The sequence below is a fragment of the Athene noctua genome, chromosome 19 (assembly GCF_965140245.1).
Source record: "Athene noctua chromosome 19, bAthNoc1.hap1.1, whole genome shotgun sequence".
NCBI lineage: Eukaryota > Metazoa > Chordata > Aves > Strigiformes > Strigidae > Athene > Athene noctua.
In genome coordinates this window covers 7,610,711-7,632,317 of record NC_134055.1, presented here as the reverse complement: position 1 = coordinate 7,632,317, position 21,607 = coordinate 7,610,711, and the positions used below count along the sequence as shown (strand labels likewise).

Genomic DNA, 21,607 nt, shown 5'->3' with positions numbered 1-21,607 from the left:
CCCCCGCGTGCCCCCCGCCAGGGAAATGTCCGTCTGCCTCTGGCTGCGGGAGGTTTGGCTGGTTGGGAGTGATGGATGGCCCTTGGAGCTGCTCCCGGCCTCACCCCCGCCTGCCTGCATTTCTTTCCCGTAAAACCATCCCAGGGATGCACGGCCCTACGGCGGCGTGGGGAGGGGGCTGGGGCCGGGCCAGCACCTCGCGGGGGAGGGGATGAGTCAGCGGAGGAGCCTGTGCACGGCCCGTGCCCACTGCGTCACCCACCAGCCAGAAGCTTCTGGAGCCTTCCCCGGCCCTCCAGCACCCTGTGCCTGTGGCGCTCACCATGGTGGTGGGGAACACCCAGCACCAAGTTGGGGTGAGGCTGCGCTAGCCCTTGGGGGTCCCTGGGGCCACGGGGCTGATGGGGCCAGTGGGGGCTCTGGGGGATGATGACGGCTTGGTGGGGGGGGTGATAGAGCTGATGGGGCTGGGGGTGCTGGAGGGTGCCAGGGGAGCTGGAGGGGGAAGCACCCTCTCAGGTTGGGGGAGGGTGGCTCCTTCCTGAAGTCCTTTGCCCTCACGTGCAAACACGTCTCCCAGGAAGGGATTCCCATCCGGGGCCAGGCTCCAGGCCCCCGATCCCAGGGAAGGGCTGTTTTCCAAGCCCAAGGAGCCTGGCAGCCCCTGGGACCCCATCACCTCTGCCCCATCCCCCTCTGCTCCCCAGCCCTGTGGAGTGGAACCAGCCAGTTTTGGGGGGACAGAGGCACCGTGGTGGGATGTGCCTCTCGGGGATGAGCTCTGGCTGCTTTGGCTTTCAAGAGCGTGTGAGTGACGCCAGGAGACAAGTGGTAGCTGAGCCCTCACGCACTCAGTGCATGGATGCGTGGCCCCAGAGAGCCCTCCCCATGGGGCACAGATGGGAACACAGGAAGGGGGAGGGGGGTTTTGGCATCAAGGGATTTGGGGGCATCCCCTCACCTGTGGCTGAAGTGGGTGCCAGCACCCTGCGGGCCCCTGCCAAAGCCCTTTGTCTGGGGCAGAGCCCGGCGGCGTCTCTAAAATGGGGGGGGGGGGGGGAAAGGGGTGAAGGCAGCTGAGCTTTGCAGGGCTGGTGGCGCGGGGCTGGAACAGGCTGGAGGGGAGCTGGAGGGCGGGGAGCTGAGGCGCTGCAGCAGCGGAGGTGAGGGGGTGGGAGGGATGCGGGAAAGTGGGAGGGATGCGGGAAGGGATGCAGGGAGGGAGGGGAGGGATGCAGGTGGGGATGCAAGGGGGGATGCAGAGAAATGGGAGAGTTGGGAGGGATGGAAGGATGCAGAGAGGGGTGGCAGGGATGCAGAGAGGGACACAAGGAGGGATGAGAAGGATGCAGGGATGCAGGAAGGGAGAGGAGGGATGCAGGGAAGGATGGGAAGGATGCAGAGAGGGATGGGAAGGATGGCAGGGATGCAGGGATACAAGGAGGGATGGGAGGGTTGCAGACAAAGGAGAGGGATGCAGGGATGCTGCAGGGAGCCAGGAGGGCTGCAGAGAGACTTTGCAGGATGCAAGGGGACACCTCTGCCCCAGCAGCGGGGCCTCTCCAGAGGGTCCCCCCCCCACCCCGTAGCAGGATGGTCTGGGGGATCAGACAGACAACTGGTGCCCAGCGCTGCGCTGCACAGAGCCAGTGGCCCCTGGGTGCCTGGAGACAGAGGCCGGGGGGGGAGAAGGATGGGTCTGCAGGGAGCTGGACAAGACCAAACCTGCACAGAGGGAGCAGGTCAACCCCGCTGTGCTGCCCCACCCCTTGAAGAAACCGCTCCATGCCCGGCAGAGTAATTTACAATATATACTGTATATTTTATTATAATTGAACCAGCTCACTGAATCTACAGCTGTACTCACAACCCAGAAAAAAAGAGAGAACGCACGCGCGAGAGGAAAATACTGAAGTATTTCTACAGAGTATTTGTTCCAGTTAGCTCCCTCCGCGGCAGGAGACAGAGACTGTAAAAGAGGAAGACTGGAAATTTTCCCTGATGTGCTGGCTTGTCCGCGCCGGCGCTGCAGTCGGCTCTTGGGCTTTCGGGAGCCACGGCCCTGGGGGGCTGTAGGGCTGGGGGCTGCGGCCACTGGCAAAATACCCCCCCACCGGTGGCTTGATTCAGATATTCTCAGGGACACACACACATCCCCCCCTCACTGTCCCAGCAGGGTTTTGGGGCTCCCGCGGTCAGTCTGAGCTTCTCTGGGGGGCGATGAGGGAAGCGGGGGCTGCGGGGTGCCCAGGGGCTGCTGCGGCAACAGTTGGAGGGGGGGGATGGTTTTTGGAGTGTGTGGCTCAGGGTTCACAGGGATGCTGGGGGCACTCTGCCCTTCATCTCCCCAGGCTCGGGGGGGAGCAGGACCCTTCGTCTTCTCCTCCTGCCACGGTCACATCCAGAGCTGCTGCCCTGCCGGGGGCTGGCACATGGGGACAAGCTGAGCCATGCAGAGCCACGAGCGTGTCCCCTCCTTACCTGTTCACCCCATTTCTAATGGCTCTGCTCATCCGGGCAGCTTTTGCAGAGGGCAACCAGCAGCCTTGCCAGCGAAGCAGGGGGGGTGGGGGGGATACCCAGGGACTGGCACCCAGCCTGGCCCAGCTCCTGGAGATGTTTCTCCAAGGGCTGGTAAATCCTCAGCCTGCGTCTGAGCCTGGTTCCTCAACGTGCCGGGTTTGGGAGACGACCCTGGAGTGCCCCTCCACTTGCAGCTCTGCCCTGCCAGGTTCATCAGGCCGCAGGCTAACGAGGCTGTCACAGCACCAGCCAAGCTGGAGTCCAAAGGATCCCCTCCCCGATCCCGGCTGGCTGGAAACCAGTGTCAAACAGGACTGCCAAAGCCCGGCTTTTCATCCAGGGGCAGCGGGTTAATCTGGGCAGCTGCTCTCCCACCCAGGGAGGCTCATCCCCATCGTCCTGCTCCAGCCATCTGGAAAACGCGGGGCCTGTGAGGATTAAACACCAACAGCCCCAGGGGCCAGGACTGTCCTCGGCGCTCGGGGCGGGGGGGGGCCTTGTTTTTGGAAAATCAGCAAAGTCCTGCAAAAGCGGGGCTGCCAGCAAAACCCGGGACCTTCCTGCCTCTCTCTTTCTGTAGTGAAGTTTAAAAAGCTGCCGCTGGGCCCCAGAAGAGGCGTGGCCGGGGGCTGTGAGCCCAAAGTAAGGGTCGGACATGCCGAAGCTGGAGGTTGGCTGGATGTGGCCCTGGGGGTGGAAAATCCCCAGCCCAGCCCTCAGCCCTGCAGCTCCCTCCTCCTGGGGGTGATGGCTTAGTCTCCCCCAAAACTGGGTGAGATGGATGGGTGCCAGGGCCAGCTCCCGAGCCGGGACAAGCAGCGTTAACCTGCAGGGGTGGCCCCCTCTGGACCTCCCCGTTTGGGAAGAGACTTGTGGGTGCTGCCGGCTTTTGTTCATCCATGGCTCGGCCTGTGCTTGGGTCTGGGGGGACCCCAAAATGGTTCAGGGTGCCTCTGTCCCCCGGGACACCACGGGGACACGGTGACTCTTCTGCCGGAGAAAGCCAGGGCTCGCCTCTGGCTGGCGTCACACCTTCCAGATAAGCCTGGGCTGAAGAAGCCCCCTCCTGCCCCCACCCCCCCCCACCCCCCCCCCAAAGGATACGCTTGTGCTAAAAAAGTCAAACCAACCCAAAAAAGCATGGGGGGGGCCAGGGTGTCCCCTCCCACCCCCGCCTGCTCGCCCCAAAGTCTCTGCTGAGCAATTTGTTTCCTCGCTCTGTGCTCGCCCACCCCATCCCGCCCCACCCCGGCGCTCGCAGAAGTAAGATCTCCTCCCCCTACCACATCCTGACCCCCAGAACACCCCGGGGAGGGGGGGGCCGCCCCCTCCCAGGGCGATGCGAGGCCCCGTTTGAGTTTTCAGCCCCCGCTTTCTGCTGCCGCCAGGTCCATCCTTAGCAGCCCCTCGCTCTTTGCCACCTCCCCGGTGGTCCCTGTCCCTCCTGGGGGCACAGGTGGCATCGGGGGGGGCACAGCCAGGATGGCGGGGGGCTGTGGCTGGGTGCTGGGGGGTCAGAAGCCGGCGCTCTCCGAGCTGCTGCGGCTGTTGTAGCTGGGGCTGCGGCTGGGGCTGCGGGAGCGGCTGGGGGGGCTGCGAGTCCGGCTGCGGCTGCGGCTGGTGCTGTAGCTGTCGTAGCTGCGGCTGCGGCTGCGGCTGTAGGAGTAGGTGCTCAGCGAGCTGGAGGACGAGGGGCTGGGGCGGTAGTAGGGGATGGGACGCTTGCGAGCGCTGCAAATGGAAAAGGGAAACTGAGTCAGGGCCCCGGCAGCAGCTCGGGGAGGGCGTCCAGCACTGGCTCTCCAGCTCGGCCGAGCATCCCCGCAGGGCAGCCAGGCTCGGACCCACTGCAGGGTGTCAGGATGCGGCTGCCCAGCATCACCCCCTGCCCTTCATCCCCTTCCTCCTCCCCAGCCCCCCCCCCCAGGGTGTTAGTCCTGGATTAGGCAGCGGCGAGGGCAGAAAGTGAGCAGGTTAATGTGGCTTTTGTGTTTCCCAGACACCAAAGATTGAAAGCTGCTGAAAAAGAGACGTTCAGGATTAGCGGGAGGCGAGCTGCGGCCCGCCGGCGCCTGAGGATGAGGAGGGATGGGGGGAGCACAGAGGCAGTGGGGATGGGGGGGACACGGAGGACAGCGACGTCTGGAGCCGGTGCAGGAGCCAACTCCTTGCCCCCTTCTCCCAGCCCGATGTTAGTGGGACTGAAGAGAGACACAGGCACCGCCCGGAGGCGGCTGGGTGCCGGGGGCATCCTAGGGTGTGAGGAGACACAGAGGGGTCCAGGAGGAAGAGGAGGATGACAGGAAGGAGGAGGAGGAAGGGGAGAGGTTACCCTGGGAGCCAGGCTGGCGGCGATGCTCTCCGGGAGGGACCTTGGGATGAAATGGAAAAGGAGAAGTTGGCATCACTGAGGCAGGACCACGCGTTGCCGGACCCCGGGGTGGTGAGGGGTGACGGGGACCAGGGACAGGGCAGGAGGGCAAGAAAAAGCCCTGGGGCTTTTGGCCAGGATACAGGGCAGGCAAGGGGGACCAGGGGTGTTCCCCTGACTGTCCCCTTCCCGCAGCATCCTCCAAGCCTTGCAGAAACGGCTCTGGCTCCTCCTGAACCTCAAGCAGAGCTGGGTCTGCCGTCCCATCCATCCCAGTGATGGGTGACAGGGATGGGGGGAGCAGGGACCATGGTCTGTGTCCTCCAGCTGAGCTCTGCCACCTTCCTGGCGACATCCCAGCAAAACCCAGCTCAGGGATAGAGCAGGAGGGACACAAAACCAGCCAGTGGTACCTGGGCTGGGAAACCTTCCTCTGGGCTGGGAGCTGCTTTCCCAGCCTGTGTTCTTTCCAGGGCACCCATCAGGGAGGGCTGCAGGTAGCTCTGACCCACTGGCTGAGCAGCATTTCTCCTGTCCTCCCTCCTTACAACTGCAGTCCAGCCCAGGTAAAATAAAAACCCTCCCACAGCGAGCCAGAGATGATTTCTGAAAATCCAGCCCCTCCACCCCACGGCCCCGATCTTCCAGCTGATAGCAGGAGACAAATAGGTCAGCAAGGAGGTAATCTCAGCTCACCACCCGTACTGCTGCCAGCCCTGCATGCTAACGAGGTACTATATATGCACGGAGTGTTTCGTCTGGCACTAAATATGGCCTGTCTTACAGCCTGGGATCCTGAGTCAATAGGATCTCAAGAAGGAGAATCTGGCTTTTGGAGGGCAGGGGACAGACATGTTCACAGCCACCCATCTTGCTGGAATATGCACACATGGGTTAAAATGAATTCCTATTTTCATGCCTCGAAATGGGAAGAGCTCAGAAGGTTGTGATATTGGAGGCAGTCTGGTTATCCGTCTGTCTGGGCTGGCTGATTCACTCAGCTGGTCATCCTTGGGGTTATCTACCCATCTGCAGAGCTGTTCATCCATTTGTCCATCCATTCATGTATCCATTCATTCATCCATCTGTCCGTCCATCCATCCATCCACCCACCCACCCACCCACCCACCCACCCACGGACCCTTCAGGGCTGCCTGGGGGCAGAGCTCAGCCCCGGGCCATGCCGGTGGCCGTGGCAGAGGCTTTGCCATGTGTGGGACCCACCTCGTGATCCTCCTGGGCTCCATGAAGCTGGGGGAGTCACGTCTCCTCTTCCTGATGGGGGAGTAGCTCCTGGAGCGGCGCCGGGCGCGGGCGGGATCGGGGTCACCGTGGCGTGTTCGGGGCTCATTGTCCTTCTCTCTACACCACGAGGAGGAGGAGGAGAGTCAGGGTGTGGGCTGGGGCCCCTGCACAGCAGCTCCCCACAGGGGTGACACCCCCACCCCCTTCCAGTGCCACCATGGCCAGCAATGACCGGTAACCCCCTCCCTAATCCCGGGGGGGTCCTGGGCCCCCTGAGCTGAGGATGCTCACTGAGCCCATTGCCGGTACCCACGTCCCCCACACCGAGGTTCCCCTCCCCGGGGACTGACCTGCTGGCGGGTTTTTTCGGCGAGGGCGAGCGGGAGCGGCTGCGTCCTGCCCTTTTCTCCCGGGAGCGGGAGCGGGACTTGGAGAGGGAGCCGCTGGAGCTCCAGGAGCTGCTGCGCTGGCCGGGGCTGGGCGACGGGCTCTTCCTGCGCTCCGAGGCGTGCCGGGAGTGCTTGGCCGACGACTCGGAGCTGCTGTTGGGCCGGCCCCGGTGGTGCCTCTCCTTCACCCTGTGAAGGCAGACCCCAGCACCTCCTCACACCTCGCCCGCTGCGCCTGGCAGGGTGTCCCCGCCGAGGCAGGGCACCCCAGGTTCCCACAGGGGAGCAACAAGCACACCTAAATGACACCAAATTTTGGCTGGGCTGCATCCCTGATTATAGAGCATGGGGTGCTCACCCACTTGGGATCCTGCACCCTGTGGGACGCTGTAATCCCACGCAGCCATCCAGGCACTGCCCTCTGCGCTGGGATAATCCCTTGCGGGGGTGATCCCTCCTGCAGTGCTCTAGCGTTGGCACACTGTGGCTCTTCCCTATCCCTATCCCCATCTCCATCCCCATCCCCATCTCAATCTCCATTTCCATCCCCATCTCTGTCCCTGTCCCACCCCCATCTCCATCTCTCGAGCAGCCCCAACCCTGCCCTGGTCCCCAGCTTGGCCCCCAGAGCTTTGCCCAGATGCAACCAGGGTGCCCACATAGGGTTGCACCCCAAATATCAGCGACCAGCCCCCATGTCCCAGCAGGGACACCATGACCCCATCCCAGGGACCTCCTTACTTCTTGGCGTGGGTGCCGTGGTTCCTGTCAGGGCCGAGAGGCGGGTGGTAGGGGTGGGAGCCCGCCGAGCCCTCCGAGTCACTGCTGTAGCCGGCGGGGCTGAGCGGGGCCGGCGGGAGCTCCCGGGGGGCCAGGGGCTGTCCCTTGCTCTGGCCGCGGTGGCGGGGCGGCGGCGAGGCGCTGCGGGAGCGATGCCGGTGGCCGTGCTTGGCCCGCTCCGGCGTGGGCGACCGGGGACTGCGGGCACCGTGTCGGCCCCCCCGGGCACGAGGGGACAGCGGCTCCGTCCTGCCGTGAGCCCGTGGAGAGGGGGACGCCGAGGCTGGCCTCTGGCAAGGGGGGGGAGAGAGAGAGAGAGAAGGGGGGAAAGGTGGAGGAGGGGGAAGAAGAGAAGAAAGAAGGAGAAGGGGGATTTTAATGGGGGGGCGCCAAGCCGGGGGCGCGGTTCACAACGTCAACGCACATCGCATAAGGCAGGCTACACAGACGCTACTCTGCACCTTCCTCTCGCCCTCAACAACGTGGGTCATGCAAACCTTCACATGCAAAACGCCAAAAAATAAAATTAAAATAAAATTTTAAAAAACCCAAAGGAAGGAGTGGGATGGGAGAAAAAAAAAAAAAATTAAATCCAAGAAACCCCCAAGTTGTCGGGGAGGGAGAGCTCGAAGGGAAAGAAACACCCCCCCCGAAAACACCTGGAGTGGGGATAAAGCAAACCCCGGCACCCGCCCGCCCCGATCAAGAAAGGGGAAGGGAAAAGGGGGGTAAAACCCAAACGAAGGGAGAAAAATGAGGGGAAAAAAGAAAAGATGAGAGGAGGGAAGGTGGGGAGGTGGAGGAGAGTAAATCAGACTGAGCCGAGGGGAAGGTGTCAAATCAAAGAGGGCTGTAGGTGATGGGGGGGTCTGCTCACACAGAGGCATGCACATATATAGAGAGATATATGTTCAGATATGTGTAGTTTTTATAGATAGTACAGCTTTTGGCTTAAACCAAATCAAGAAACGAGGAGGACGGCACAGAGCAACAATGGAGGGCAAGGCAGGGGGGGGTGGGAGGCCAGGGGCGAGAAGGCAAAAAGAAACCAAAAAAGAAAGAAGAAAAACCATCCAAATAAAATAAAATAAAATTTAAAAACCAAAGCAAAACTTCACAAATGTCCTCGTTACTGAGATAAACGAATGTCTCTGAGCTCTTCCTGGGACACGCATTGAGCTGTTAGCTGTGACTCTGCAGGGAACTGCTAAGTCCTCATCAGCACTCAACACAGACTTTGCTTTCTGCTTCCTTTTTTTTTTTTTTTTTTCCATTCTATGCTTTTTTTTTTTTTTTTAAGTCCCTCTTGGTTAACATCCACTTACCAAAAAAGTGGCATTTCCTCCTTTAGTAGGTAAGGTATGAAGAGAAGGGAAAAGCGGGGCAATATAAGTGCATCATTAGATTCACAAAAATGCAAGAGAGAAAGAAAGAGTGAGAGAAGGAGGAGAGACAGAGACAGAGAGAGGAGAAATAAAACAAACCAACTCACTTCTCCTACTGGGAGGGGGGGGGGGAACCCTGGGCCACCGCCACGGCCAAGGCCCCGTGCCAGGCTCTTGCTGAGAGCTGGGGGGGGGGGTTTTGCCCGGCCCTGGGGTCCAGCACGCAGCAGTTCCCAAATATCTGAGCTCCTCCAAGCTGCAGCCACTGCTGGGGTTATTTTCCCCATTTTTGCAAACCGAAAAGATGGGTGGAAACAGCTCCTGCACTGCTGGTCCCAACCGAGCTGGCAAACCCCTGCTGGGGGGGCTCTGGGGGGCTCCTTCCCCTGGCCGCAGCCCGGTGCCAGATCCCTGAGCATCACTGGAGGGGTAAATCCTGCACAGGGCTATGCTGAGCCCGCCCGAGGGGCTCTAACAGGGTTCAGGGGGATTGGGGTAGTGCCAGGTTTGTGTCACCGCACCTGGGGCTAAGCTGGGGGCTGGTGACCCCAATTCCCTGTCAGCCCCTTGCCCCAAACCCGCCTGGCCAGTTAATCCTCGAGGATGAGGTTCTCTCCACCCACCTTGCTGTGTCCTAAATGCTGCTTTTTCTCCCCCAAAATAGAAGCGAGTGAGGTGCTGGGGTGGGAGCCTGGGGATTGCCACAAAGATGCTGCAAAAAGGATGCGAGGCCACTGTGTCCCCCCGCACCCCGAGGCAGGGGGGGCCCACACAAGCCACTCCAGCGGTGGCATGTCCCCCGTCACTTCCTTGTCTCCATGAATAAGCCAACCCCTCCAGCCGCAGACCAGCAAGCTGGAGCCAAAATGGGGGGGACGGGGGGGTTTTTATCTGTTTCTGTGGCAATCACCCCAGCAAGGCTGACAGTGATGGACAGCCCTGCCCATGGCAAGCCCTGGGGGACAGTGACCCCCTCCAAGGGGATGCAGCAGCCCTGGACGGCGGGTTCAGCTGAGCCAGCATCCAGGCAGGGAAAAATAAAAGCAGAGATGAAGAAGAAGAAGAGGAAGAAGTAAGAGAGGGGTTTCCTCTTTCCTACAGTGGCATTTCGGTGCTGGCTGGCCACACCACAGGCTCGGGCTGTGGGGTTCCCACTGAAACCCTGGGGTGGGAGCAGAGGGATCTCCTGCCCAGGTGTGCAGGAAGGCAACAAAAAGAAAAGCGTCCCAAATAAACCCAAATCAGCAAAGGCCCGCCCCAAAAGGGAAAACACACACTGGGAGCTTGTGGAGCTGGGATGGACGGGGTTGGGACACTGTCCCCTGCCCCTTGGGGACTGTGATGCCCTGGACCTGCCTCTCTCCACGGAGCAAGCTTTCAACCTTTCCCCATTGCAGTCCCCAGATTTGTTTGTTGATGGTTTGATTTTTTTTTTTTGTCTGTCCCAGCCCGAGGAGGGGCTAAACAAGCACATGTCCCCACATTTCTAATTTCTTGCCCCATCCATCCGCCCCTACACCCAGGATCTGCTGCTGCTCCCACCCGTTGGCTCTGGCCGCTGCCCCTATTTCTCACTAATTATGTTTGCCTTCGTTACCCGGCCCCTAAGGGGGGACTCAAATGGAGCAGGCGTGCTCGGACCCTGGATGGAAACGAACACAAAGTCGGAGGGCTGAAAGACACAGAAATGCATTCTACCGACGGCACGAGGAGACGGGGAAGAGAAAAGAGGGGAAGAAAGAAAAAATATTACGTGGACAGGGCAAAAAAATAGAAATAACATAAGAGAAGAGCATGGCTTTGCAGCTAACTGGGGAAAACCATACAAATAAAAAAAAAATTATATATAGCCACCAAAAAGAGACAAAATGAAAGAGAGACAGAGAAGGAGAGCAAGAAAGAAAGAGAAAGAAAGTCAGAAAGAAAGAGAAAATAACATTAAATCAAGCTACGGTGCTTTTCAACAGGCTCATCTGCAGAAGTGAACGTGCAGAGGTGGACGAAATACCTACCTTTGCAATTGGCAGTGACAGGAATGCGATAATAAAAAAGAAAACAATAATCTCCACATTTGGAGGGCAGAATGGGAAAAAGACAAGGACTCTTTAGTACGGCGATCCAGACCCCCTGGCTAATCCCGTTTGCTTTGCTTAGAATCTTTTGAATTATTTTTAAAATTGGTCTCGTTAGCTTTTTTTTTTTTTTTACTTTTTCTTTTTTTTATTTTTAAATGGAAAGGCTGTGGCCGGCCACCAAGCAGGGTGGCCACAGGGGGTTTGCTGGCTGGTGTCTGTAACCCGGCTGCATTTCAGTCTTAAAAAGTAGCTATATAACATGGCAAAGTCCCGGATAACATGCAGGGAAGGCGATGGATGGAGGTGGGACATGGCAAGGGTCGTTTGGGTTGTATTGGCCCAAAGAAAACCGGAGAGAAAGAGGGGCCGGAGGGTGCATGTGGGCGAGGAGGAGGAGGAGAGACCCGGGAGGAAGGCTGGGGAAGGCAGCAGGGATGGATGGAGACGGGACCGGGTATTTAAAAGGGAAGGCAACGCCGCACAGCACCCCAGGGCACCCCTTCCTCCCAGCAGCTCTGGGAGCGCTGGGGGGGCACAGCTCACCTGGGGGTTGGGCTGAATCTGGAGCTTTTGAGGTGTCTGCAGGATGCAGGGGGGGCCAGGTACCGAGGCTGCTCAGCACTCATCCTGCCAGGATGCAAGATGAAGGCACCCAGGTGCACGATGGCCACAGGGTGCTTGGTGTGGGGGGGGGGTGGATAACCCAGCACCCAACGGCCACCCAAGAAAAGCACCCCACAGCAGCAGGATCCAGCCAAGAAAACGGGGCAGTAGCCAATTGAAGGAGGCAAAGGGCAATTTGCTCGGCAATATCGACGCGAGCCTGCTACCTTTGCAGTGTAGAGCTGCTCAGTTCTCTTCCCTTTTAAATTCCTTCTTCAAAATATAGAAAATGGAAATACAATGTTCAGCGGTCGTAAATATTTAGAAAACACATCTGCTTTTTTTTTTTTTTTCTTCTCCACATTAACACACACAAAAGCAAAAAATTCTAGAACAACACGACGACAACGGGGGGGAAAAATAAGAGAGATATATATCGTTTGCATTTCTGTACATCACAAGGGAAAAGAAAAGAAATCATGAGAAAGAAAACTAAAACAAGGGGGGGGGGGGAAAAAAGCACGTTTCATTGCCCTTCCCTCCCACTCGTCCCTGCTTCTGCTGAGCAAGAAATGGAAGTGTATATTACCGTTTGGGTTTTTTTCAAATGGGAGGCTAAAGAAAAACACAGATGGGATTAAAAAGAAAAAAAAAATAAAAAATAGAAACCAGAAAGAGAAAGAAGAGAGAGAGAGAGAGAGAGAGAAAGAGAGAGAAAGTTGTCGGAGAAAAGTCCCGCTGGTGCCGGGGAGCCAAGGGAGCTCGGCGGCCTGGGCGATGCTGGGTGCTGGGGGTGGTGGGCCGGGGGAGAGCGGGGCGAGCCGGGCGCCTGGGTGGGCACCCCAACCCCCCCACACCCCAGCCAAAACCACAGGAAAGAAGAAAGCAGAGAGGTGCCCCAAGAGGTGGGCAGGGTGCTGGGTGCTGCTGGGGGGTGCTGGGTGCAGGGCTGGGGCTGGGGAGCCGGGGAGGGCAAAGGGGATGTAAATATGGGGTGGGGGGCTCCTGGTCCTCTTTTCTGGGGTGCCCCTGGGCCTACAGGTGTTGGGGTGTCAGCACTGGGTGCTGCCAGCCCAGGAGCATCCCCGCAGCACCTTGCCCATGGGCATAAAGTCCCCTGGGTTGAGGGGGAACCTGTGTGCCCCTCATTAGTGGCCCCCCCCCATGCGCTGCCTTTGTTCAGCCCTGCCTCCAGCCCCCCGCTAGCCGAAGCAGCACACTGGTTAAACTGGGACTGGCCCCCTGGTCCCACTGGTTTGGGGCTTTGCCCCACTCAGTGTGAAAGCAGCCCCCCAGGCTTCACCAGGATCCCCCAGGGTGCCATGGCAGAGCTGGGCACACTTAGCCCCAACGTCACCTGCCACGGGGACCCTGAGTCCCTAAAATCTGAGCACCCAGCACCAAACCCCCTCCAAACCCTACCCTGGCCTAACATCAGTCCCCAGACTGGGTGCTGGGGTCCTAAGCACTGGTGCTGGCACCTTGGCCCTGGGGAGGGTTGGGGCTGGGGAGGAAATGAGAATTTTCCAGCTTCACCCATTTTTTTGGCTGTTTGGGCTCAGTGCACTCCCAGGGAGGTGCTGAGCCCGGTGGTGACCCTGGCAGGTGACGCTGTTCTGCCAAGCCATCATCCCTGGGGGGTGACAGTCACTGAATGAAGTGTGGCTTTGGGGGAGGGACGACCTGCCCCGATACCTGCCCCGAGGTGATGGGCTGGCTCCCCCAGGGAGACTGTGCACCTAGTGGAAGGCTGATGGGTGCAAGGGAGGGGTGCAGCCTGCACCCCACATCTCCCCCGTGTGCCCTGGCTGGGTGAGGGGGGAGCCGAGTGAGTGGGGAAGGAGGGGAGAGGAGAGCCACGGTGGGGGGGTCCTGCGGAGGGAGGAGGGGAGGGAAGCGAACGGTGATCCAAGAAAAGCCTACGTACATCCGAGGGCTCCGGGAGCGGGGCGCCGTGGCTGTGGCGGCCGTTCTGGGTGCTGCTGCCCTTGTGCCCGTTCTGGTGCGGCGAGGCCGAGCGGCGGGGCGAGGGCGAGGACGGGCTGCGGCTGGAGCGGGCGCTGCTGCCCTTGGGGCCATCCTGCCGGCGCTTGGGGCTTAGCCTGCGGGGCACCGCACCGTGAGCCACCAGCACCCCCCTGCCCCGAGCCCCGCTCGGCATCGCCCTTCGCCTGCCTCCGGCATTGCCGCTGGCTCCAAGCCTTGGCCGAGATGGCCAGGCAGGCTTTGCCGAAGCAAGAAACAGGGTGAAAATCGGTGTTTTGCGCTTTCTCTGGTTCAAAATTGAAACCCCGTCTGGGCGTCGTGTTCCCAAACCCCCCCCCAGAGGTGCTGCAGCACCAGCCCGCTCCGCTCCATCCCATCATGGGGACACCACTGCCACCTGCTTCCCTGCTCGAAATCAGTGAGGGTCCCCATCCCAGGGACATCTCTGCCACCTGCCTCCCTGCCCTTGACCCTGCAAGAGTCCCCATCATGGATGCTGGGGGGGCCCGCTGGCCCAGGGGGGGGCCCGGTCTGCCCCTACCTGCCCGGGGATTTGGAGCCGCTGTCGTCGGAGGAGAGCGAGATGCTGTGGGAGCTGCAGGAGCTGCGCCGGTGCGAGCGCCAGGCCGGGGACTCGCTGCGGGACCTGCAGAGAGGGCGGCCGGGGGGGGCCGAGGGGCAGGCTGAGCCGCCAAGGGGGGGGGGCACGCAGAGGCGCACACCGCCCCGCTCCCCCCTGCCATCCCAGCTCCTCACCTCTTGCGTTCTTTGTTTTTCTCTTTCCGTTTGTTCTTGGGGCTTCGGGACCTGCGGGAAGAGCCAAAAGCTGCAGAGATGGGAGAGGGGGAAGGACCCGGGGGGGGGGCTTTCCCGGACCACCCAGAGCCACCGAGGCTGCAGGTGGAGCGATGGGGAGGACCTGCCTGGAGTTGAGCTCCACTGAGCTTCAAACCATGGCGGGGGGCCCAGCTGGCTTTGGGGGGACTGTGGGGGCCACATGCTGGTCAGCGAGGCCAGGCAGGAGAGGGGGGCACTGGGAAGGCAGGGACTTGCTCTGCTTGGCTGTGAACAGGGTTCACAGGCCGGTTGTCACACACACACACACCCGCTTGCTTTGCCCTATGCTAGCCCCCTCTGAGCCCCTCTGCCCACCCAAGCAATCTATGCCTGTTTTTTACTGTTTTCACCCTAAAATAGCAGTGCTGGCAGAGGGCATCCACAGAACAGGGCAACAATCAGGTTTTGCCCTGGCCACATCTGCCCAGCGTCACTCCTTCTCCTGCAGAGGACATCGGGGCTGTATGGGACCCCACAGCCACCCAGAGTGGCCTTGTGCCAACCCCAAGGGTGGGGGACACCCAGCAGTGTCTGGCCGTGGGGCGAGGGACAGACAGTGGGTGGCGGCAGCCCATGTTCACACCCACAGCACCTCATGGGTGCATCCCTGTGGGCAGAGCAGCTGGGGACAGCAGAAGGGCCCGGGACAGGGGGTCCCCAACCAGGAAAGCTGGCAGCCAGCACTGGTGCAGTGGGGTGGCTCCCAACAGCCGTCACTCTCACCTGTGTCTTCGCTTCTTCCGCGACCCCGACTCAGACCTGAGGGATGGAGAGGAGGCAGAGATGAAGGAAACACGCTGAGATGGGCCGCAGGGAGCAAAGGCTGGGCAGCCCGAGGGAATGGGGACAAGGACAGGGGGGTGGCCCTGAGACAGGCTGCTGGCTGGGGCTGGTGATGGCTGCTGTGAGGAGGTGACAGCCCCATGAAGAGCTGTCAGCATCCATCCCTGTCCGTGCCTCCACCCCCCCCAAGGGCCTGGGCAACCACCAACCAGCCCTCCTGTTCCCAACCAGCCCCCCTATTCCCAGCCAGCCCCCCTGTTCCCAACCCGATGTGATGTCCATCCTACCTGTCACGTCTGTGTTTCTTTCCAGTCTTCTTTTTCTTTTCTTTGCGGATAGGTGAAGAGCTGTCGCAGCTGGGTGAAGGGGAAGTGGGTACCCTTGAGGTGGGAGCAAGGGACTCCCCATCCACATGGCCCAGGGGAGTCCTGTCCCACTTCCCCCCAGGCACCCCGCTTCCCCTGACCACCCCTGAACATCAGATGGAAGCTATTTCCTGGGGGGGATTTGGGGTGGGGGATAGAAAGGGGCTTTTGGCAGAAGGGTTCTGTCTGCCCTGGGTGCCAGAGCACCTGAATCCCGCTGTCTCCCATTGCCACCTCGTGGGCTCTGCAGCCTCCAGCAGGAGACAGAGTGGCCAATTCCCACTGGGATTTCAGAGGAGGACACTGGGTGGTGGAGGTCAGCCCGTGCCCGGTGGCCTTGCATGCCCGGCGGGGACCCTGCAGCCCACCCAGCCCGGTGAGCACTCACCTGCGCTCCGAGCCGGGTTTCCTCTTTTTGCTGCCATGGGGAAGGCAGAGAAAAAGGGACATTAGGGACAGCATCCTGCCCAGGCGGCCAGCACTAACTGGGGAGGGGACCAGCGGGTAGACGGAGCCAGACCCTTCAGGGAGCCCAATCCTGCCCGGTGCTGTGCCCTGCAGCAGCCAGCTCCTTCCCAGCATGGGCCAGGCAAAGCCCCATCAGCGCATGCAGTTGGGGGTGGGCTGGCGGTGCGTCCCACAGCGCTGCATGTGTGTGCACACACGTGTGCATGTTGCACCATTGGTGCATGCAGATGCCTTGCACCTCTTGAGGGCGCACGTTTGGGGGTGCACTTCCCCCCCCAAAGTGGGGGGACTTGCCCCCTGGAGCCTGGGGAAGGGCTGAGCTGGGTGGAGAGCTGCCCTCCCGGGAGAGGGGACAGCGCAGGGACAGCTGGGCACTCACCGGCTCCGGCGGTGACCTGATTTCTTTTTTTTTTTCTTCTTGGGAGGAGGAGAGGTGGAGCTGCTCGAGCGTCTTTTCAGCCTGAGGGAGAAAGCAGGCAGGGTTGGGGGAAGAAGGGATGGCCCCCTGGCCTCTGTGTTCCCTGAGCACACCCACTCCCCAAAATCCCTGCTACGGGTCTGGCCAGACCTGTACTCGTGGTGGCTGCTGTCCTCGCGGTAGCACTCAGCCGAGCAGTCGCACTGCAGCAGGCAGCCCTCGCCGTAGTCAGGGTACTCCACCGCGTACTCCTCCCCATCCACCCCGTGGTGGTTTTCTATCACGCTGCCAAAGAAGGAAGCGCAGGATTAATTTGGGGCTCCCCGTCCCCCGTCTCCCACCGGCGTGGCTGGGAGGCAGCCTGGGACAGCCCCAGCGCAGCTACAGGAGCTGGGGGACAGCCTCTCCGCCACAGCATCCCCAGGGCACCTTGGTCACGTCACTTGAGGTCCGCACCCAGTGAAGCCCTGTGGTGGCAAGTCTTCTCAGGGTCTTCCTGGGGCTCCCGTCCCTGCAGAAATCCCCACCAAGCTGGCACAGGGACACCACGGGGCTTGGGCCACCATCTCCCCACAGGGTGCGGCCTCGGCATTATTCGGAGCCCCTTTTGGCATTGCCCAAGTGCTGGGTCTGAGCGGGGGACTGGGGCCAGCCCAGGTAGGCGGCAGGGCCAGATTAGGGTGAGAGGAGTTGGCAAGAGACTTGGGGAATTCAGGCAATTGTCCGCCCATTGGCGGGAGCTGTGCAGGATGATCCGGGCTTTGAGGCCAGCACCCCAGTGTGCCACCGGCTGGGCGCTTCAGGCAGGTGATGGGTGATGTCCCCCCTGGGCCAGGTGAGATGGGGTGGGGACACTTCAGGCCTGGAGCCATCAGGGTCTCCTCTCCCTCCTGAGTGACTTCATCAGCATTAATTTTTCCTGCTGCCATGGAAACTGGTAGGAGGTTGCCATTGACTACCAGGGCTGCGGGCAGGGCTTGGCAGAGGCCTGGCAGCTGGACTGGGCAGGCAGGAGAGACCTAGGACTCCCTGCCTAGCCTCTCCCTCCCACCTCCCCAGTCCTCCTCTGCCATCAGCCCCAGGAGCAGCACCAAACCCCACTGGAAGCCTCTTGTTTGTGCTGGGTAGATCTAGGACTTCTCACCCCGGGAGGGACATGGCCACCCAGGCATTCTGGAGGGAGCTGTAATGGATAGCGCCATGCCTAGGGGGTGTCTGGCATCATACCAGCCTGGGTGCTTGCTTCCCAAGGGAGATCTGCCCTCAGAAATCCAGTGTGGGCTCCTCAGCCCTTCCCAGGCCGGAGGCGTGTGGCTGGGCATGCTGGAGGATAAGCGCAGCCCCCACAGCACCAGTCCCTTGGCAGCCAGGCCGGCACTGCCACCAAGTGAAGGGACACTCCCAGTCCCAGCCGGCAGATCTGAGAGCGGCACGTGTTGCCATTCCTGGTCACAGGCAAGCCCTGGGCTGTTTAACCCAATTAAAAATGGTTTGGACCAAGACTACAAGTGAGGCATCCTCCTCCTGACCGCAGATGATCGCTCAAGCGTGTCTCAGGCTCCCTCCTGCACTGCAGCCATGGTTTTCTGGGTCCTCTCCAAGTGACTCCTGCTTTGGCCATGCCCCAAGGGCAGGAACGGCCTTTCAACCACCCACCCAACCATGGGAAGGGGAAAAAAAGAGGAAAAGAGAGGAGCAAGTGGGGATAATTCCCTGTTGGACTCTGCTTCGTGAGCGGGCAGTGCTCCACACCAGAGCCTGCTGCCAGCATCTCACGCATTAGCTGTGCTCAGTGGCTCAAGACAGGCTTGTGCTGCCCCAGTTATCCCTCCCCGCTTGGCACACGCTCACATTTGTTTTCAATCACACCAGCCTGTCCATCAAGCAGTTACTCCGTGGGGATGGGGCTGTGCACGCACAGAGGTGGGAGCTGGAAGAGCACAGAGAGCAAGGCGGGGACTCAGGTGGTCACAGCTCTGCTCTCTGCCTCAGTTTCCCCTGGGGACTTTTGCAAATGATGCTGAGCTTTTGCATCTGCTTTGAAACAAGACCAGCTGGTTCAGACTCAGTCCCGGCAGTCAATGACCGAGCTGTAAAAGTCCAGAGAGGTGTTGGAGCAGGACCTGCCCATGAGATGTTTGGCTGAGTACTCTCCCAGCCACTACAAGGGCTGGGGCTCTTTACTTAAAGTTTATTTAACTCCCGTGTCCAGCCTCTTCAACCAGCGCAGGCCTTTTGAACCCAGGACATCCTTTGGCAGGGACTTGGGCAGCTCAGGTCCTCGTTGCTTGAGGAGCCACCTCCTTTGGACCCAGCTCCTACCAGCCTCCTCCAGGCGCCTCCGGCTTTGCTCTCCTCCAAGAAATCCTTTGCTTTGAGACTGCTTCTTCCAGCTCAGCACTATTATTTATAGCCCCTGGGCTAATCTTTAATGATTACCTTTCCTTCTGCAAAAGCAAGCCCACAAAGGTGACAGCTAGGACTGCCTGGGTAACCTTAACACACCTTTGGCTTCCCTATGTGCTCGTTACAGCCCCAGCCCGAACGAGCCTGCCCGGGAAGATGCCCTGGAGATGACCGATGCCCCCACGGGCAAAGGCCACTTGTTAACACGTCGGGCTTGATGCGTGATGCTCGGTGACCTGAGCAGGTTGGTTTTCCCCATGCTTTGGTTTTTCCTGCCTGGAAGAGGACTCTGAAGGCTTCATGATGCCCCAGGGCCATGTGCCCCATCCCGGGTGGGCACAACCGAGCCAAATCCCTCCCTGCTTGGCATGCCAGGCAAAGCAGTGGGAGGAAGGCTCTCCCTGCCACCACGGCTTCCCTGCCTCCCCCCTTGCCCTGATTTCCTGACCCTAATGAAGCATTAATATTCAGTGAACCTGCAGCATCTATTCCTGTCCCAAGTGACCTGGTTTCCAGGCTGATGGATGGTGCACGCCAGGCCAGCCACGCTGCCTGGGCCATTAAGCATCACACAGATAAATCATCACTGAGCCAGTGCAGACCCTCACAAGGCTGGGGACAGCCCTGCATGGGGTAGGAGGAGCAAGTGGCATGTCCCCAGCAGAAGCTGGGCTGCTTTGGACAGCTAATCTGAGCCCCAAGCCCAGCCCCAGGGCAGAAGTAGCCCCCAGGGACCAGGCAGCATGGGGGCGATTAGGGGGTAGAGACACAGGGCAGCACCTCCTTGGAGAAGCTTCTTCCATGGGGTTCCCTGGGGTCACACCAGCCTGACGGAGACACAAGTTCTGGGTCTACCCAGGTGAGAAGCAGGCTCAAGCCTTGCCCATCCAGCCTGGGCCCCTTACAGCAGAAATTATTATTATTATTACTATTATTAATAATTATTATTGCTAACACTGATATTTCTAGGGTTACAGAAGAGCAGCCAACCTGCCGAACCATCGCCAGATGAGCTGAGTTGAGCCAGCTTCACACCCAGAGACAGAAGGACTATTCTACATTATGGAGTTAAGAGCAAGGATTGGAAACCGGTGCCCTCACCTGGCTGAAGGCAGAAGCTGCGATTTCAGCCCCCAGGAGAGCAGGAGAGGTGACCCAAAGAGGCAGGAGCAGGCAGAGGTGAGGCACAGCAAACCTGCGGCTTGGTCTCTGCCTCTGGCTGGTGGGGTGAGCCAAGCATCGAGATCTTCAGCACTTGGCTCTATCATTTGGGACAGGAGCATTGCAATGCTGGCATCTCTGTAGAGCACCCTGAGGTCTCCAAAAGACCGGTGCAGGACAACCTTTAAGCTCTCCAGAGGCAGGATGCTGCCTCAGAGAGGCAAACTCTGCCTCCAACTGATCAACCAACAAACCAACAATCAAATCGCCCATCCATCCATCCATCCATCCATCCATCCATCCCATCCATCCCTCCCTTCCTCCCTCCCTCCCTATATACCCTCTCTATGTCCATCCAGCTACCCAGCCATCCCCACATACACCCTCTCTGTATCAATCCATCCACTCACACACCCATGCACACTTGGAGGCAAGCTGGGACGAGCCTCTCTGGGATGGAAGATGGGCAGGACACACAGACAAGCCAACTCGGAGCTGCTTCACTTACATTTGGCGCCCATGCTGGTCCTCCCTGGTGAGCACGCCTTCCTTCTCCATCAGCATTTGCCGGAAGGTCCCCACTTTCTGCCGGATCTCCTCTTCGGAGTACCTGGATGGGCAAAGACATGGTCAGGGGTGCCCTGGCCAGAGTGTGGGCTCCCCAGCGATCTGCTGAGGACCTCCGTACCTTCAGGAGTGACATGTGGCCAAGGGGCTTCTCAGGAGAGGTGGTATGGTGACAGTCATCAGGGCCTGGAGGAGAGCAGGTTCCTCTGCTTTGTCCCCTGCCACCACCCTCCATGCCCTCCTCAATCCTGCCTGCCTGCTTGGCAGAGGAAGGGACATCAGGAAAGGATAAAAGAAGATTACCATGAGGTTGCCATTCCCTGCACTGCCCCAGGTTTTTGAGCACATCCCCACCAAACTCCCCCGGCAGTGCCAGCATCGCAGCCGGTGATGCCAGGGTTCTTGCCTGGCACCTCCCTCCCACTGTGAGCCTCCCTCACTTGTCCCCGTGCTGCGCTGGGGGCCCAGCAGCCGAGCCAGCTCTGCGCTAACGCCAAATGCTGACTCAGGCCGCTGCAGGGTTATTAACGAGAGACACTAATCACTTTGTCCCTGGCATCTGAGAACAGCCGCGGCAAACCACGGCACTCCAGCCGTCCCCGAAGTGTCCCCAGGGAGGGACGGGTGACAGCCCCAGGCGGGCAGTCCTGTGCTGCATGCCATGGCTGCACAAGGGCACCTGAGCATCCCCCTCGACTAAAAACGGAGGGACACAGTGAAGGGACCCACAGTGCTCTCAGGATCATCCCTGGGGTCAGGGCAAAGGGAGAGGGATCCCATGTCACCACCACGCTGCCACCCTGGAAGGGAAGGGGTCAGGCTCTGTGTGCATCCCTGTCCTCACCTACGCCGTCTATGGGGGCTGCTCACAGCCCATCCTCACCATCGTGTCCCGTCAGCATCGCTGCTAACGAGCCCAGAAAACCAGGTGTCACAGCCTGGCCAAGCCCTGTGGTCCCCAAGGCTGGCACCTTGCAGGACCCACGCTGGGGACAGTGATGCCTCTCACAGAGCTGTGGGTGCCCCTGGGTGACCCTGGGTGCAGAGAGGCACATGGCAGCTCCCACCCCCCCTCCCGTGCCCATGAAGGGGAACACTGAGGAGAGGGGAATTAATATTAACGAGCTCATTTCCACTGAAAGACTCATTAATTCCCCAGCCAGCCAGGACTCCTGCACACAGAGGCAGCCCACCTGCTTCCCTTTGCCTTGCACCCTGCCTGGGCATGGTGGGCCCCAGAAACAG

At 60.1% G+C, this 21,607-nt stretch overlaps 1 protein-coding gene across 4 annotated transcripts in view; it reads right to left on the bottom strand.

Annotated features, from left to right (window-relative positions):
• Positions 1–3,924: 3,924 nt before the first annotated feature.
• Positions 3,925–21,607, bottom strand: part of SRRM3 (serine/arginine repetitive matrix 3) — a 28,143-nt gene continuing 10,460 nt past the window's right edge. The window contains exons 1-15 of one of the 4 annotated variants that reach the window (XM_074922682.1): positions 20,666–20,753; positions 20,484–20,548; positions 20,304–20,405; positions 16,379–16,513; positions 16,190–16,270; positions 15,731–15,760; positions 15,265–15,333; positions 14,918–14,953; positions 14,114–14,164; positions 13,899–14,003; positions 13,299–13,473; positions 7,270–7,598; positions 6,490–6,717; positions 6,119–6,256; positions 3,925–4,254 (exon numbers count right to left, since the gene is read on the bottom strand). In XM_074922682.1, coding sequence (XP_074778783.1) covers positions 4,038–4,254; positions 6,119–6,256; positions 6,490–6,717; positions 7,270–7,598; positions 13,299–13,473; positions 13,899–14,003; positions 14,114–14,164; positions 14,918–14,953; positions 15,265–15,333; positions 15,731–15,760; positions 16,190–16,270; positions 16,379–16,513; positions 20,304–20,359 — 1,650 coding nt within the window. In that variant the 5' untranslated portion in view covers positions 20,360–20,405; positions 20,484–20,548; positions 20,666–20,753 and the 3' untranslated portion in view covers positions 3,925–4,037. Of the gene's footprint in view, positions 4,255–6,118; positions 6,257–6,489; positions 6,718–7,269; positions 7,599–13,298; positions 13,474–13,898; positions 14,004–14,113; positions 14,165–14,917; positions 14,954–15,264; positions 15,334–15,730; positions 15,761–16,189; positions 16,271–16,378; positions 16,514–20,303; positions 20,406–20,483; positions 20,607–20,665; positions 20,792–21,607 lie in introns of those variants that run through there. The other 3 variants (XM_074922680.1, XM_074922681.1, XM_074922679.1) reach the window with 3 other exon arrangements.